The 18,574-nt window shown below is 47.9% G+C and overlaps 1 protein-coding gene across 2 annotated transcripts in view; it reads left to right on the top strand.

Moving 5' to 3' along the window:
- MYO7A (myosin VIIA) overlaps positions 1-18,574 on the top strand; it is a 110,692-nt gene that overhangs the window by 51,740 nt on the left and 40,378 nt on the right. For both annotated transcript variants that reach the window (XM_065678881.1, XM_065678882.1), the window contains exons 6-15: positions 401-522; positions 2,335-2,477; positions 2,917-3,030; positions 4,803-4,956; positions 5,593-5,669; positions 6,530-6,649; positions 7,921-8,063; positions 9,044-9,254; positions 10,190-10,325; positions 10,735-10,841. In XM_065678881.1, the coding sequence (XP_065534953.1) occupies positions 401-522; positions 2,335-2,477; positions 2,917-3,030; positions 4,803-4,956; positions 5,593-5,669; positions 6,530-6,649; positions 7,921-8,063; positions 9,044-9,254; positions 10,190-10,325; positions 10,735-10,841 (1,327 nt within the window). The remainder of the gene's footprint in view (positions 1-400; positions 523-2,334; positions 2,478-2,916; positions 3,031-4,802; positions 4,957-5,592; positions 5,670-6,529; positions 6,650-7,920; positions 8,064-9,043; positions 9,255-10,189; positions 10,326-10,734; positions 10,842-18,574) is intronic.

Here is an 18,574-nt window from a genome sequence, read left to right as displayed (position 1 = left end):
TCCTTTCCAACCCAAACCATTCTAAGATTCTAAGATGCCCCATGGGACCAGCTAGCTCCTGGAGCACAGGCTCATGGTCTGCTGATCATACCCAGAAAAGCACTGCCTGCATGTGCTTCATGCCTTTCTTAGTGCTGATTGAATGATGGTATTTGGTGGAGATACCCCAAACCCAAGCAAGAACTTGGGTTAAATATACTGTACAGCAAATCTGTGTCTTGGCTGGAAGCTGTGTCCTACCATTTGTCCCACAGTGAGTCCCTGAGATGCTTAGTGGCCTCATCTTACCTATGCTAGCAGCAGAGGCACAGAGAGAGCAGTCCGTTTGGAAACAGAGAGAGGATCATTGGCAGGGATACAGCAGGGCTTCCACTGACCTCAATTCCTGTTGTCTTCGCAGTGGTGAATCCGGAGCAGGGAAAACAGAAAGCACAAAACTGATCCTGCAGTTCCTGGCAGCGATCAGCGGTCAGCACTCCTGGATTGAGCAGCAGGTCCTGGAGGCCAATCCCATCCTGGAAGGTGAGGCCTCGGATGATGTGCAAATAAATTGGGAAATAAAGAAACCAAACCAGATCCAGGAAACACATTTTTCCCCATGGCACGGGGTTGGAACTGGATGATCTCAAGGTCCTTTCCAACCCAAACCATTCTATGAGTCTATAAGAAAATCAAAGCAGCGTTGTGACCATTTGTTGAACTACATATTCGCTTTCTTTCTGCCTGAGTTTATCTTTCACAAGGCTGATGTCCTCTGATTTGGGCTCTCAGATTTGCTATTCGTATTTTTGACAACTCTTGTTGAAACATTTCAGCTGACCTGAAATGCTTTTCAATTGTGTTTTTCACTTAAAATGGAAAAATGTGGGGGTTTTTCCACTTCAATAAGTAATTTTTTTCCCCAAAATTTCAAAACAGAAACTTGAATTTTCCCTAATTCCCTGTGTGTATTCTGGGATTCCAAAAACCACCAAATACACACAACCCTATTGAAAACGCTTACCACCTCTTCCAGTGCTGGAATTTAATGGGATGCAGAGCACCAATACCCTGTAGATGCTGCATTTAACTAATTGTTCCATTTGACCACAGTTGCAAAACTATTCCTATTCTTTGCTGGTTCAGCAGAACAAGAGATTAACTTGAGCAGAGCTTCATAGATTAAACACCTTACGCTGGCAACACACTACAGCAAATCCCACCTTTTCCTTCCAAGACCAGTGAATGGCAGTGGAATGCAGAATAAGAAATAAAGGCAGTTCAAGAAAGAACCAGATAATGAGAATCAGCTCATGGCTTTAATAGATTCACTGGCAAGCTGTTACTGCGATCAGCCCCACTGTTTTAATGGGATGGCTGTAAATTAAAGAGGCGATCTCCCCCTCTGGCCCCAGCGGTCCTGATGGACCAGATGGACCTTTCACACTTAAGTGGGAAAATAGCATGTTCCTTAATAATAACATTATTTTTACCTCCTGTGCTACTTACGGTGAGCAGAGGCTCGCTTGGTAAATAACCCCCTAGGAATCAATGTGAATGTGAATATCCCAGCTGCTTTCCATGCATCATATTAGCAGGGCAGAGAGGAAAGTCACTGGCTGAGCTGAGCTCCTCTGGGCTCTGTTGGAGCTTCCATTCAGTTGTGACATGAGGATGCAATGAGGCTCAGCGCATCCCAGGGTTGCGTGAGTATTGGTGCTGTAAAGCACCTTGGTGCATGGCATGCACACAGGGTGGTTTTGATCATGCACTGCAAGGATTGAGGGGAATGGGAGCTCTGAACTTCAAGTGCATCTCCATCAATCCTGGAGCGTAAATTCCAGGGCACTTGAGCCGGTGGTCCAAACCCACACAGAGGATGGATGTGGGTACCTTTCTCTGCACAGTCTATTTGCAAGGAGAAGTCTGCTGAAGGCTAGCGTAGGCCTCTGTATTTCCCCAAAGGACAAGCTCTTTCCTTTCCCTCTCCATCACCAAATCACTCACCAGCAGCTCTGTCATTTCCTGCTCACTGCAGCATCCTCCATCAGCCTTGCTCAACCCTCTTGTGTTTCATCAGCTGCTGCCAAAATCCTGTTGTCCTAGCCCTTCTTCCTGGATAAGGTCATCCCATTCCTATGCCTCCTCTGTGCTCCTCTCTATTTCTGAGGACAGTCATCTGAGGTATATCCTGTTTCTCCACACTAAGATGAAATTGAGCCAGCCAAACTTCAGTGAAAGGCTTTGGGGCTGAGTTTTACCCTCTCAGCCTCACTCTTTTCTTGCCCATGAGACCAGACCCATGATCCTCCCCACATCAGGTCCTCTCTAACCCATTGCAATTCTTCTCTGCAGCTTTTGGGAACGCAAAGACCATCCGGAATGACAATTCCAGCCGGTTCGGGAAGTACATCGACATCCACTTCAACAAAAGGGGAGCCATCGAGGGGGCAAAGATTGAGCAGTACCTGCTGGAGAAGTCCCGGGTCTGCAGGCAGGTAAGGTGATAGATCTGCAAGGTGGCACTTGGTCTATGAACCTTTGTAAGAGTCTTCTAATACCTAAAGGGGCTGCAGGAAAGCTGGAGAGGGGCATTGGACAAGGGCCTGTAGGGCCAGGCCAAGGGGAATGGCTTTAACCTGCCCGAGGGGAGACTGAGATGAGCTCTTAGGCAGAAGCTCTTCCCTGTGAGGGTGCTGAGGCGCTGGCACAGGGTGCCCAGAAGAAGCTGTGGCTGCCCCATCCCTGGCAGTGCTCAAGGCCAGGTTGGACACAGGGGCTTGGAGCAAGCTGCTCCAGTGGAAGGGGTCCCTGCCAATGGCAGGGGTTGGAACTGGATGAGCTTTAAAGTCCCTTCCAGCACAAACCAGGCTGGGATTCTGTGACCTCTGCAGTGCCATTCTCCTCACAGAGCTGGCTCTTGCTCTCCTACTACAGGCCCAGGACGAGAGGAACTACCATGTGTTCTACTGCATGCTGAGAGGAATGTCGATGGAGCAGAAGAAGAAGCTGGGTCTTGGGAAAGCCACGGATTACAACTACCTTGCAATGGTGAGAGCAGATGTTTGGTGGGGTGATGTAGTGAGACCTTGTTAGCAAGGAGGAAGAGAGAGGTGCTGCTTCCTCCACAGCCAAGAGCTGCTTTGCTGCTTCCTGGAGGTTAGCCACAGGATATGTAGGACTCCTTTGTCCCACCACCACAAGCCTCACAATCTTAGTGCAAACCCTTAACCCCTTCGCATAGACCAGGTTATTTCCACTCTTCCTGTGGAGTCGGCCACAAGCTTGGATGGTTTTGATGTTTGGTGCCCAGGCCCCTTGTCTGGAGATAACCAGGTTGTTAGATATAACCCAATGCTCTTGCAGCAGGGATGGACAGGGAAGAGGAGTACATGGTTCATGGTGCATTCTCAGCAGCATAGGATGCTGAGCTGTCTCCACTCCACGTGTCTGAGTGATCCAGCAATCTCCAGCCCCACTCCCTATACACCAGTATTTCAATCCAGAGGAGCTGGTAAAAGCAGCTGTAATTAAGGCTGGTTCATCAGCACCAAGACTGGGACCCACCTTTCTAGCTGGATCAGTGAGAGCCTCCAGCACATTTCCTTCTTGCTCTTTATCCCCATATGAGAGCCTCCAGCACATTTCCTTCTTGCTCTTTATCCCCATCTCAGGGACCTTTCTCTCCTCTGCTGATTGCAGCTAGATATGAGGTAGCTGGGGACAGTGGGGTAAGTGCAGTTCCCAAGGCTGAGCGTAGAACCACTGTGTACACCAAAGCACAGAGCCAGATCCAGATTGAGTGCGCCCTCAGCAAGTTTGCCGATGACACCAAGCTGTGTGCTCCGGTTGATACGCTGGAGGGAAGGGATGCCATCCAGAGGGACCTTGACACGCTTGTGAGGTGGGCTGATGCCAACCTTATGAAGTTCAACCACGACAAGTGCAGGGTCCTACACCTGGGTCGAAGCAATCCCAGGCACGGCTATAGACTGGGCAAAGAAGAGATTCAGAGCAGCCCTGCAGAGAAGGACTTGGGGGTGCTGGTCAATGAGAAAATGAACATGAGCCGGCTGCAGTGTGCGCTCGCAGCCCAGAAAGCAACCGTATCCTGGGCTGCATCCAAAGGAGCGTGACCAGCAGGGCGAAGGAGGTGATCCTGCCCCTCTGCTCTGCTCTTGTGAGACCTCACCTGGAGCATTGTGTGCAGTTCTGGTGTCCTCAACATAAAAAGGACATGGAACTGCTGGAACAAGTGCAGAGGAGGCCACGAGGATGATCAGGGGCTGGAGCAGCTCCCGTATGAAGACAGGCTGACAATGTTGGGGCTGTTCAGCCTGGAGAAGAGAAGGCTGCGTGGGGACCTAATAGCAGCCTTCCAGTATCTGAAGGGGGCCTATAGGGATGCTGACTCTTCATCAGGGACTGTAGTGACAGGACAAGGGGTAATGGGTTCAAACTGAAACAGGGGAAGTTTAGATTGGATCTAAGGAGGAAATTCTTTCCTGTTAGGGTGGTGAGGCACTGGAATGGGTTGCCCAGGGAGGCTGTGAGTGCTCCATCCCTGGCAGTGTTCAAGGCCAGGTTGGATGAAGCCTTGTGTGGGATGGTTTAGTGTGAGGTGTCCCTGCCCATGGCAGGGGGGTTGGAACTGGATGATCTTGAGGTCCTTTCCAACCCAAACTATTCTATGATTCTATGATCTTTTGCTTATTCATCCCTTAAACAATATATCTACTGATTTAGGGGGATGGATAGCTTAAGGTTGTGCCCAGATGCTCTCTGGTTTACCCATGCTCTGTGTCACCTCTTTGCCTGCCCAGGGTAACTGCACAACCTGCGATGGCCGAGATGACAGCAAGGAGTACGCCAATATCCGCTCCGCAATGAAGGTCCTTATGTTCACTGACACGGAGAACTGGGAGATCTCCAAGCTTCTGGCTGCCATCCTGCACATGGGCAACCTGCAGTATGAAGGTAAAGGGACAAGGGACGTGGTCCAGCACACTGCTGCTCTTTATTCTGCATGGCGAGAGGGAGCCAAGCTTAGGGATTGAGCGCTGTATCCAGACCACTTGCCACGGTGCCATGCCAGGGTACCAGCTGCTTATTGTGGTGTGAAAGGACAAGAAAGGAGGAATAAATCCACTTGTCCACTCTGAGGAGCTGCCAGACGCCAGTGTGCTCAGTGACATCCACCTTTTCTGGATGCAGAGAGGTTGATCGTGGCCACAGGTCATTTAGTAGACTCAGGTTTTGCAAGGAGAGATTAATGGAGTGTTTGACAAGTGCCTGCGTGATTCAGTATGTCTTTGTAAAGGTACCAAACTGCCCTGCTCTCAGGAGTGACACTGATTTAAAAAGCCTCTTTGGAAGACAGAAGTCTGAAGTACTTACACGCTAGAAACGTTTTTACCTCATCAGTCATTTAGGGTGGCTAACACAGCCCAGTACGGGTCCTTCGCAGTCAGCGGCAGGACTCCATAAGCTGCATTCTCTTTCTAATGGCTAGATTTTGCCTGCCCATCCCACAAAGGCAGTTAAGAAAGACCCATTCCCTCACCCTATCCAAGTCCCTTGCTGATGGCTTTCCCTCTGCCTTTCTTCCCCCAGCTCGGACCTATGACAACCTGGATGCCTGTGAAGTTGTTCAGTCAGCATCACTCATCACTGCAGCATCGTTGCTGGAGGTCAGTGCTTCTGCAGTGTTGCTGTCCCCTTTCCTGTATTCCTAGTGTTGTGTCAAAGCTCTCATTGCAACACCAGCTCTATGAGGCTGAAGAGGCCTGGGTAAGCCATACTTTGCCATGCACTGGTGGAATGAAGGTGGATGTCTCCATCTGAGCTGGGGGCTGTGTTCTCCTTCATGCCAGTGGAGAGAAACAGCCACTTTGGTGAAACATCATCCTGAAAAGGACATCCAAAATAGCTCAGTGCCTGAAATACAGTGTTTCCCTCATTGATGGAAAGAGAGTTCGGTAGCTGCAATGGAGATGTCACACTGTTTGTATCTGAGGCGAGATGACCCTCAGCCAAACCATCTATAGACTGTCTGAACATTCTTCAGAAGGTAACAGGGCTCCCTCAGGGAAACCATCTCAACTCCATAGGCAGTGCTGGTCCCACAGTGTGCTCCATGGCTGTCTGCAAGCTGTTTCCATGTACTTTAGGGAGCGGACATGTGCTCATGAGCTGGCTTGATCTTTCAAGTATGAAAAGGAATCGGAGGGATGCAAAGCTACCATCATGCTGGCAGCATACAGCTTTGCTTTGTCATCTTCCCTCCCCACACCTCACGAACATCTCACACCAAGTCATAAGAACACTTTCCATGGTAAAACACTGTATAAAAGTGTTAATTGCTCTCTCTGAAAGTGCCTCTAGCGTCATGTGAGATACTTGCCCTATACAGCTAAGAAAAGTCACCTCCATCTATGGGGGGCTGCACTGTTCCTCTCTGGCCATACACATTCAGGCCAGTAGCCCAGACCGTTGTAAGGACAGCTTGTGTGATGAAGTCAGCAGCTGTGTTCCATGGTGTCCTCACCAGGTTGATCCTCAGGATGTGATGAACTGCCTTACGAGCAGGACCATCATCACCAGGGGTGAGACCGTCTCCACTCCTCTCAGCATGGAACAAGCGCTGGATGTGAGGGATGCTTTTGTAAAGGTGAGTCTTAGGGAATTCCCTTCTAATTCTGCTGAAAAGCTGAAGAAATCTGCCACTTTTGAGACCGGAGCATCCACTGCACAGAAAAGGTGGCTTGCTCGGTTCCTGTGTGAGCTCACATCGGTAGATGGCCTTGAAACTGTTTTCTCACTGGGATGCACAAAGAATTGTGGTGGAAGGAGCCTAGATAGCCTGGTCTTCAGGGGATTTGTAATCTGGACTTGAGACTGTCTGTTCTCAAAGGTGACCTATGGAAGGAGCCAGCATTCTGGGATCAGTTCACCTGAACTTCAGGAAAACATCCCAGCTTGAGCCCCAGGGTTAGATCCTCAGCTGCTATAAATCAGAGCAGCTCCATCAGCATCTATAATACCCACACCTGAATTTTGGGATCCGAGCATGCCTGCAGCAGTGAATAAAGCTGAACATCAAAGGAACAGGGATAGAGCAGTTCAGCAGCCATCAGAGCACCTACAGAGAGCATCACCTGAGGCTTTGGGGTGAGGAAGGTTGATGGGGTGGGTCTGCATCACTGCTGTGCTGTTGGTTGCCCTGTGTAAGGCTGCAGAAGGTATGGTAGCCCTGTGTAAGGTGGCTACCTCAGTAGCATCCTTTGGCCATCTTGGGCCCCACAGTCTATTTGTGGGGAACCGGTAGGTGAAGCTAGCTGGTGTGATAGCTAACTAGTCTGAAATCCAGACAGTGACTTTTCTAGTGGTGATGGGCCCTTGAATCAGGCTTCCCTCCTGTTAGCACTCCTGTAACTTATCTAGGAGAAATTAATAGCACTGTAAACCATGGAGCTCTGGAATTCCTGAAGCAGCAATCACTGCTTCCTTAAATCAGCGGGCTGTTTAGCCAGTGCTGCATGTAAGTCAGCAGCTTGCAAGGCATTTGCAAGTACATCCAGGCAAGATGTCCTTGGCTGTTCTAGGAATGCAGCATGGACCTGCTCATCTATAGAAAGAGATGCTTAGAAAGCAAGGAAAGGACTGTCTGGCTTTGCGGTAATCCCATAAATCCAAAATGTAGGACTATCCGAATCGGGGAATCTGCTTTCAATTATCTTTAAGCTTTCGGGTCCATTTTCCTTGATCTACATAACAGCTCTTGGAGCTTTAAACTATGCCAAGAGTGGGGCATAAATGGTGAGCATGTCCTCAGTTGCTGGCCATGCTTTAGGGGAGCCTGTGCCACAATGAGTGAGCGGATGCTGCACATGAGCAGGGGAACTGCTAACCTCAGTGACCCCCATCTTTGGGATGTTGCAGGGAATTTATGGGCGCCTTTTTGTATGGATCGTGGAGAAGATCAATGCTGCCATTTACAGACCTCCTTCCCAGGAACTCAAGAGTGTCAGGAGATCCATCGGCCTCCTTGACATCTTTGGCTTTGAAAATTTCACTGTGAACAGGTATGGAGCCTGCAAAAGGAGAGCCAGGTCCTAACCCTCCTTCACCACCCCAATGTCTCACAGTCCTTTCACCTCTCCTGAGATGAACAGGACTGGCCTGGGCCAAGCCTTTTTCTATAGGAGAGATTATCAGAGCTACTGGGGCTTGGAGCAAGCTGCTCTAGTGGAAGGGGTCCCTACTCATGGCAGGGGTTGAAACTGGATGAGCTTTAAGGCCTCTTCCAAAGCAAACCATTCTATGATTCTATGATAATCACTTTTATGTTCCAGCAGACAACATGTTTCATGAACTCATTGGCTTAAACCACACACATAATGGCTATAACCATATATATTATTATTATTATAATTATATATATATTTGTATTATTATAATTTTTATATATATATATATTATCTATGTGGAGAAGAAAATGATTATTTAAACCAAATTCTCACCCAACAGCAATTTGACTGAGTGGTTGATGTGGTCTAAGAGTATTGCTTCAAGCATGGTGAGAGATGGAGAAAGACAGAATCATAGAATAGTTCGGGTTGGAAAGGACCTCAAGATCATCCAGTTCCAACCCCCCTGCCATGGGCAGGGACACCTCACACTAAACCATCCCACCCAAGGCTCTGTCCAACCTGGCCTTGAACACTGCCAGGGATGGAGCACTCACAACCTCCCTGGGCAACCCATTCCAGTGCCTCAGCACCCTCACAGGAAAGAATTTCCTCCTTAGATCCAATCTAAACTTTCCCTGTGTAAGTTTTAACCCATTACCCCTTGTCCCGTCACTACAGTCCCTGATGAAGAGTCCCTCTCCAGCATCCTTTTAGCCCCACTTCAGACACTGGAAGCTGCTCTGAGATCTCCATGCAGCTTCTCTTCTCCAGGCTGAACAGCCCCAACATTGTCAGCCTGTCTTCATACGGGAGGTGCTCCTGATAGACCACAATGGATCTAACGTGGCTTTTCCTTTATCTTCTCTCCACAGTTTCGAGCAGCTTTGCATTAACTTCGCAAACGAAAACCTGCAGCAGTTCTTCGTGCGCCACGTCTTCAAACTCGAGCAAGAGGAGTACAACCTGGAGAACATCAACTGGCAGCACATCGAGTTCACTGATAACCAGGATGCCTTGGACATGATTGCCATCAAGCCCATGAACATCATCTCCCTCATTGACGAGGAGAGCAAGTTCCCCAAGGTGTGTTTTGGGCTCAGCCCTGCTGCCAGTGACCATCCTCTTTGCACTTGCACACTGGTACCCTATGAGAGGTCTGATCACCGCAAACACACATTCACCTCTCATTGGTTTTATTCTGTCAAATTTTCTTCCATGAATATCACAGCGATGTTTAAAACAAGTCAGTGTTTCTCATGGAGGAATATAACTGCAAGAGGCTGAAGAGTAGCTCTTGACAATGTTAAAGTGAAAATAATGCTAAATATGCTCCCTTTGGAGCACTATCTTGAATGCAGCACAACGTATCAGTGATATTTAATCCATTTCTTTAATTTTTGCACTTGAGATCTCCCCTCCAACCCATTTCTTCTCAAAATAAATACAAAACAAAGACAAACAAGAGAGGCACTATTGACTGGAAAATAATTTTCATGGGACAAACCCTGGTTAAATGTCAGATCTCTCACTACAAGAGAGACCTTGAGGGGCTGGAGCGGGGCCAGAGAAGGGCAGCGGAGCTGGGGCAGGGCCTGGAGCCCAAGTGTGATGGGGAACGGCTGAGGGACCTGGGGGGTTCAGATGGAGAAGAGAAGGCTCAGGGGGGACCTGATGGCTCCCTACAAGTGCCTGCCAGGAGGATGGAGCCAGGAGGGGCTGGGCTCTGCTCCCAAGGAACAAGGGATGGGACAAGAGGAACCGGCCTCAAGCTGCCCCAGGGCAGGTTTAGATGGAGCTGAGCAACAATTCCTGCCCCAGAGGGTGCTCAGGCATTGGAACAGGCTGCCCAGGGCAGGGCTGCAGGCCCTGCAAGGGTTCACACCCCGTGGAGACGAGGCCTCAGTGCCATGGGGCAGGGGTGGCCTTGGCAGTGCTGGGAATGGTTGGACTGGAGGAGCTTAAAGGGCTTTTCCAGCCTGGTTGATTCTATATTCTATGATCTTTTCCTGCACGCACAGGGTACAGATGCCACCATGTTACACAAGCTGAACTCCCAACACAAGCTGAACACCAACTATATTCCTCCGAAGAATAATTATGAAACCCAGTTTGGCATTAACCACTTTGCTGGAATTGTTTACTATGAAACAAAAGGTATGGGGCAGCTCATGGGGCACTGCAGGTGTGAAGGGATGTTTGGGGCAAGGTGAGACGCTGTTGCATTGGAGCAGAGCAGGATGGTAGCCCATAATAGTGTCACTGTACTCCTTTTCTGGCTGTAATGGCTTGGACCCTTCAGTGATGCCCATGAACAGTGTTTGGTGCTGTTTTGTTTGTGCATGTCTGTGACAGAATTGCAGTGCTTTGCACCACTTGCATCTCTGATCTTGTCTCAAGATGTGCCTCCGTCTTCCTTCTCTTGGTTCCCCTTTCTCTGCCCATTCATTCCTCCTATTACATCCCAAAGAACAGCCAGTAGTTCATCAAACCAGAAGCTGCTTGCAGGGCACGTACTGCCCACATTGCGCTGTGTCATCTATGTGTTGTCCCATTATTTCTCTAGGTTTCTTGGAGAAAAACAGGGACACGCTGCATGGAGACATCATCCAGCTGGTGCATTCCTCCAAAAACAAATTCATCAAGCAGATCTTCCAAGCAGATGTGGCAATGGTTGGTAATGGAGGCTGGAGAAAGCCTTTATTCACAAGGAGGGGTGTTTCTGGAAGGGGTGGAAGGTTTACCAAGAGTCTCATTGCTCTGATGCTGTTCGGGGTGTTTCAAACCAGAAAGCGTTGGTGCAGTGTCATGGGTACATTCACACTCATGTTCCCAGTTCACCGCATTTGGTTCACCAGATATTATTTTGTGCTGTGATTGCTCCTCTCCTAATTGTGTAGGGATGGGGACAATAAGGTAGATTGTAAGGGCCAATAAGGTGACTGTAGAGAGATCTGAGAGAGGAAGAGCTAGACCCTCCTGCTGAGTCATTGAAGTCTGTGCATAATGGAGTGAGAAGTGAAAACGAAACGCTTGTAGACCACAGCAGAACAAAGGGACAGTCTGTCTGGCCCTTAAGCACTGCAGCAGGACTGGGATGGACCAGCCAACAGTCATCTTCTACCATTATGACAGCAGAGAGAGGGGACATCAGTTATGAAAGCTGAACTTTAAAGCTCCCTCTTCCGCATCCCAGGCCTCCAGGCAGATATGTGCTTACTCCATGCTCAGTGCAGAAGACTCTGTGTGCTGGAGCTTTAGAGAAATGCAGTTATTGCTTCAACTCTTCCCACTCCGTTACTGGGATGCCAGCTTGAATGCTGAGATTAGTGACTATTTCAACATTAATAACACAAATATATGATGGTTTCTTAAGCTGAACACCTTCATCTCCCCACTAAGGCATCACAAACCCTGCTCCCAAAACCAAAGTAGAGACTGTTTTAGAATATCAGCCTAACAGAACCTGGAAGTCTACCCAGATGGATCATTGTAGGCAAAGTCTTCCCCTAGGCAAAGCCATAGGGACTGCAGGGGATGTGAGGATAACCTTTTTCCAAAGCAGCCAAGTGTTTGAAGAGTCCCATTCCAAATGCCAGCCAATGCCACTGACGGCCCAAGGAACTTAGGACTTCCAGGAGTGCCAGGCAGATTTGATGATGAATTCCTTTGCCTGAAATGCTTAAATTCCCAATAAATTACTTTAAATAGGCTACAGACTTGCAAGCCTTTACACTTCAGGCACTCGGTTTTGCTCCTGCTGAAATGAATGATCAATCCTTTTGACTTTGTTAAGAACAAGATAACCTTGATCAGCCCCAATTGTCTTCCAATTGACGTGATGCTGCCAGTGGGTTCAGAGCTATCCCCAGAAGTGGATACTCCTGCTGAACTAGACGCTAGCTCCCTTAGCATCAGTGCTGCCATTTACCTTGCTTTTTATTGCTTACCCCTCACTGCTTTTTGCTGCAAGCTTTGCAGTTCTGGGAGCAAACGCTGTGTCCCGGCTCCCCTAATCATGCACAATGTTGGCGTGAACTGGGAGAACACAAATCCCCTAAACACCAGGCAAACAAAACTGCTCAGAAAAGCAGGATCCAACATCATGAGATTATTTTGCCATTGCTTTCCACCAAAACCAGGTATCTTGCAGCTCCTTTATTAAAACACATTTCCCAAAAGAAAGAGGAGATGAGCCTGGGTTATGGGAATTGAATGCAAGTAGCAAAGAGCTAGGCCAAAGGCTCTTCTTGGAAGTGTGCGTATCTTCCCTGAACGTCATTCATAGATTGTCTATGGAGAAAGCTTCCAGAGACACTCAAGCCAGGTCAACCAACTCAAGCATCTTCCCTTAAAAAGAGATAAATGGCTGCTTTGCTAAGGGCTACATCAAATAATGAGGCAATTCGCTCAATAGTATCCAGTCTTTGGTCCTCAAGAGCTCATCCTTATTGATGAGCTTGTAGGAGTCAGTGGAAAGCAAGTCCGTACATTCAGTCTTTCAAATGGGATCTTTATAAGCCAGAAACTTGAGAAAGCCACAGATCAGAGAAGCGAGAAAACCAGTTGAGTGCACATTTGAATAGTGTAGTAACTGTCTGAGAGACCCAACATTTGTGTGCAACGGAACCCGTGTGGTGAACTGGGTATTGCTGGAGCACGCAGGGCTGTGAAGCCTGGTCAATGCATGTCCACCACGGAGGTCTATCTCCATGTAGCTGCTGAATTAGAGCATTGCTTTGAGCGGTGCCAGGAGGAATGGTGGATTCAGTGGGAATTGTCCACCGATCCTCTGAGGTATCAGCTGGTGTGGTCTGACAGTGCTGCATGCACAAGGAACAGGTAGAAGGAGCAGTAAAGGACGGAAAGTGGTGAAGGGAAAAACAAATAGGAAATCTGGGGGTTTTTCCCTTGGTAAAAAATCCGATTTTATAGAAAACACCTGATTTTTATTTAAATTAGAGAGGAAAGGAGGGGTTTTCTTGGTATTTTTGTGTAATTTGGGTTTTTTTTCCTGGCATCTTCCCAAAATTGCTGTGTGTTGAGAACAGCGGTCACAGGAGAGCGGGGATATGTGAGGAAGGAGTGGGGATAGCTAAAATCATATGGATAAATGAGTTAAGTTAAGAGATGTAGAAGCCTTGTTTCCAAGAGGCAAGAGCTTCAGAGATGTGAACATGGAGACAAATGGGAAAAGCCAGGAGGTGGATAGACAGAAATCTAAGCATTATTGCCTTTTATTTGGGAGCTATTTTAGCACCTGGACCTCAAACACTAAACAATATCAGGTGCCCATTTCAGTTATTCCTTCTTTTCACTGTTTGCTCTTCTCTGTCTCTGTTTTGTTTTGTTTTCACCTGTGCTTCATGTAGTTTCTCTGTGGCTATGCATCCAGCACATTTGGCCAGTCGCCCACACCCACACCAAAGGTAAACTGAATCCATGAGCTTCTTCTGTTGTGTATTCACCTCTCCCTGGCAAGGATTGTGCTTTGCTCTTGTCGGTTCATTCCTCTTCCTGTGCTATCTACAGAGGGTCCGTTTCAAGTGACTGATGTGATAGAGAGCATCCTCATGGCTTGTTGAATACATACAGGTGTATGACTGTGTCAGTTATATCTAGAATTCAACTCAGAAGAGCTTTGTAATGATGGGAATTTGGTTTGGATAAATCAGAACCAGCCCAAGGCTAAGTTTTGAGGACTCATTTCAATTAATTCCAGATGGATCATCTGTGGGATTTGGCTGTTCTTTCTCATGGTGCCACCATTGGCTTCACTGGGACATTATTCCTCCAGGCAACAGCAAATCTGGCCCTGTTCTGCCCCTTTTGGGGGCAGGAAACTGACAGTTCATGTGCTAAGAGAGACTCCTGGATTGCATTTCTGGGTTGCTTCGAAATGCCATAGTTCTCATGGGGGGTTAGCTGTTGTTCAGGGGAAAGCTCAAATCCAAGCCTTCAAAGACATAGTTGACATTGAACTTTGCCATGATCATCGAAACAGGCTCTTGGCACCATTTTTTAGGTCTTTTCTGTTGCATCTCCTATACAGACTGGTTCTGATAGCTTCCCAAACCTCTGTTACGAGATATTTGGCCATAGGGTAGCATACTGTGTGGTAAAGGTTTGTGATGTTAACTCTGCAACTGCTCACATTTCCACAACAGTCTTTCAATAGCCGAAGGATTATGTTGGAGGTAGACCTGACTTTCAAAATCCAGATCCTTGCATGGGGCTGAATTTCAACCCTTCTTACCTCTGCAACGTTTCAGATGTTTGGACTTGGAATTCCAATGAGGGGGGTCTGACCCAAAATGATCCATTCATTCCAGACCTGGACTCCTTCTCCTCCGAATCATGATTGCAAATGGTTTGGATTGCAACATCTCATTGAGCCCTGCTCTAGAGCTGTAGCAATGCCACACACACAGAAATAATCCTTCCTGAGTTAGGGTATGGTGGGATTAAATCCAGGAGAAGAATTGTTGTGCAAAAGCTGTCAGAGATGCTCAGGATGGTCTTTTTGTTTGAAGGCAACAACAGGAGATACAGGGAAATGGAGACATAATACTGATGGTTTCTAGTTTTGTTGTTGTCATACTTGTTCTCATATGTTTTATAGGTTTTCTAATGAATAATAATTGATGTATTTGTTGGAACTGAGGCAAGAGTGGAACAGCCAAGCCAAAAAAGGTGTTCCAACTCTATCAACATCAGCAAGCTTTATAAAATGAGGCTGTAGTTCAAACCAGTGATACTTGGCATCACTATGTAGCCCATGTCAACTTTGCATCAGAGGTTACCTTCTAGGCTGCACAGCCTTTAGGATGGAGACTGTCTCTTCACTATAAGTCACTGCAGATCCTGCTGTGAGAGGGGCTTAATGTTCAGTGGAGGCCACCCCAGTGACATCTCACATAATAAAATAGCAAACAAAAAGCACATTTTTTCTCAGAACTGATAAAAAAGGCTGAGAAACAACATCTGTGATTCTATGTCATGTTGCCACGGCTCATCTGAATGACCTTACAATCCTAAAGAGATGGGAGGATGGTCCTTTGTCCAGAACCTTTCCCCAGAGTATTGCTGGCAGTACATGCTACTCTCTCCTTCCTTACATCACCTTAAGTAACTCATCTTTCTGCATTTCCACTGAAGCAGGTTGCCATCTCCCCAGCAGACCTAGTGCTGATCATGGTCTTCCTGGTGCTCCATGCAACCTTCTCCTGTGGTTGTGACCATTGTGACATTTCCACTTGTACTTGACTTTCTCCTTGCTTCTTCTTACTTGGTTTGAATGTCACCAAGAAAATAACCTGGTGAATGTCCTATCTGGAACTCCAGGTCTGTATTAACGCCATCCTACCTACCGTAACTCTGTGTCCACCTAAATCCACTGAACGGAGAGGGTGCAGATAGGCTTAACTGGTATTTGCTTTCTCATCCCTGGATACAGAAGTACCTAAACGTGTCCAGGACACCAAAGTGAAGAGTCTGAATAGGTCCCTTGGGAGTTACAGCTTCCCAGAGACGCTGGGAAATGTCCCGATGCTCCAGCTATGCTGGTAGGGATCTCAGACACCCCATGCTGGGTGAACATCCCCTTGTGTTCTGCCTTGACTTCTGTCTTTATGTTACTGCAAACAGCCACACACGTGTCTGTGCCTCTAAAGCTCAGGCTCTGAGACTGCAGCAAGAAGTGTCACTGAAGCGTATTGGAATGTCTTGCTGGTCTGCACGTCTTTATGACCTCTGTCCTGAGATGCTGCTTCTCTGTAAATCATGTAATTATCTTCTCTTTCTTATTTTTCTCCTCTGCTTTTTCTCTTTCGATGCTGAGCACAGGCTGAGTGATTACTCAGTGCCCCAATCTGGGCTACACCACCAGTGAATCCCTGCCCATGGCAGGGGGTTGGAACTCGATGATCTTCAGGTCCTTTCCAGCCCAAACCATTCTATGGTTCTATGAATCCTGCTCGTCCTTCCTCATCACACAGAGGTCTCATCCTCCCTTGTGCTAGGCTCTGTATGGACACCTGTGAAGAGACAGTCACAAAAGATGGGACCTTAGGAGTCCCAAAGATGTTTCAGTCTCGGAGTGTGAAGGCTGTGTCTGGCCAGAAGGAAAGCAGAATGTACTCAGCCCTTTCTCCTTCAGGCTAGAGGGACTGATCCAGTTTTAGCCAGAAATGCTCCTCCTTCACTGTGTCCCATCACTATGAAGGTGCTGGGGCGCTGGCACAGGGTGCCCAGAGGAGCTGTGGCTGCCCCATCCCTGGCAGTGCTCAAGGCCAGGTTGGACACAGGTGCTCGGAGCAAGCTGCTCCAGTGGAAGGGGTCCCTGCCCGTGGCAGGGGTTGGAGCTGGATGAGCTTTGAGGTCCCTTCCAACCCAAACCAGTCTGGGATTCTATATCCTCCTCTGCAATAAACCCTATATTTTCAGTGCCTCACTACACTGTGTTGTCAGGCTGATCCACAACTTTCTGGGGCCATTTTGTTGGAATAAGGGAAGAGGTGTGATTGTCCCCATGCTGGTGTTGAGGTGAGGCAGGAGAAACCATGATGACTTCAGTGGTGTCACCCTGCAGGAGGAAGATGATGCAAAACACTCATTTGAGCGTTCATCATGTACCTGAGAGCCCAGTTAGTGCTCATAGGTGTGGTGTCCGTCATCAAGAGGGCTCTTTGCACAGATGTCAAGCCCAGGAAGCACATGAATGGATGGGATGGTGTAGTCTTAACAGGAGGAACCCAGAGAATTTGGATAGGAGGACAAGCTGCTTTCTGGCCACCATCCCTCCCTTCAGCTCTCAGGTGTAAGGATGGAGACGGCACCACTGCTTTTCACCAGAGCTGGATGCACGCAAGGCATCAGCAGCCTAGAGAGGCAGGTCTTGCTGCTTGAGGGCAAACCACTCATGCATTCCCTTGTAGACCCTTGTACAAAGCCTTGCACCCTTCCTACCACCATGGCTGAGAAGTGACCTCTCCCAGCCAATCCCAGTTTGATAAACCTGCAGTTGCTTCCAACTTCCAGCCCTGCTCCTACATGTGTGCTGCTTCTAACCCCTGTGGCTATCCTTCCACTTTCCAGAGGTGACCCTTTGCACACGATTAGCAAAGTAATGAGAAAACATCAATCAAAGCTATCCAAACCAGGATCCTTGGTGAAACAGCCTATTCCTCGTTGAATCTTTGACAGCATGTGAGCACCAGACTCTACATCCATTAATTACTCTGGATTTGTTAATAGTTTGTCCTTAAGGATGTATGTTTTGTGGGAGAGATCCCTGATAGCCCCCATGCTCTTCTCGACAAGCAGGCCAGGCTTTCCTGGTGTGTGCATGAGCTGGGTTTTCTCTTGTTGGAATTCCATGATGACTTTGTGTTTGTGTTGGTTGAGTTTGTCTCAATGTCGTATCCAACCTGAGCGGTGCAAATGCCTGCCCATGGCAAGGGGGTTGGCCTAGGTGATATTGATAGTCCCTTCCAACCCAAACTATTGGGTGATTCTATGCAATTCCTAAGGTTTGGGGAATGGGGATGTTATCTGACAGGTTGTTAGTGCTATACGATGAAGTGCACATAAAGATTGCAACAAAAGTAAATCTCACTACCTTGCAAAACATAGCAGCAAAGCCAATGCAAATGGGGACTTTGTGACTCCATGCATGGCTTGACCATCTGCAAAGAGGGTGTTTGGAGGAAAAATGCACTAAAATCCTGCTGGAATCCTCCCTTTGGGAAATCCCTGGCCATTGGGTCATGGCACAGGTCATGGCACAGTTTGCCCTGATTTTGACTCAGAAGGGGTTGCATCCCCATGCCCAGCTTTTCCTCCACCCCATCAGCAGTACTTGCTGCCCCACAAAGTCTCCCTGAAGACCAGACCCAATGAGACACACACAGCACCACTGTGACCAGTGTGTACTGAGCTCAGGTAATAGTGATTGTCACTTAAAGTGAACTAGGGGCTTCATTGAGGTTTGAGGTGGTTTAATAAGGTCTTCCAAGGTCAGGGAGAAGACATCTCCATTCTGCTTTAGAAACACTTGTCCCCAACTGGAGCTTGGTTTATTAATTTAACCAAGGGAACTAAACCAAGCAAAATACTCAAAATCATCCTGATTCACCCTAAATACCCACCTTTATTTGCTATTCTTTTCCAAACACAACTTGAATCATGCCTGTAGTACAGGCTGAGGAATATAGACCTTATCAGAAGTTTCAAGAGCTGTTGCAGTCACCCTGCAGCAGAAGTGCCCCTGACTTGTGTTTTACCCTACATGGGTCATTGGTCCTAGACTCCGTGGAGCAGGAGGCGCTCAGCCTGACATGAGGAACTAGGACAGAGGCAATGCATAGGGACACGGAAGACTAAGCCATCTCCAAGGAGCATCCCTG

The sequence above is a fragment of the Lathamus discolor genome, chromosome 4 (genome assembly GCF_037157495.1).
Source record: "Lathamus discolor isolate bLatDis1 chromosome 4, bLatDis1.hap1, whole genome shotgun sequence".
Taxonomy (NCBI): Eukaryota; Metazoa; Chordata; class Aves; order Psittaciformes; family Psittacidae; genus Lathamus; species Lathamus discolor.
The sequence above is the reverse complement of the archived record's forward strand: the minus strand, read 5'-3'. Positions and strand labels throughout refer to the sequence as shown.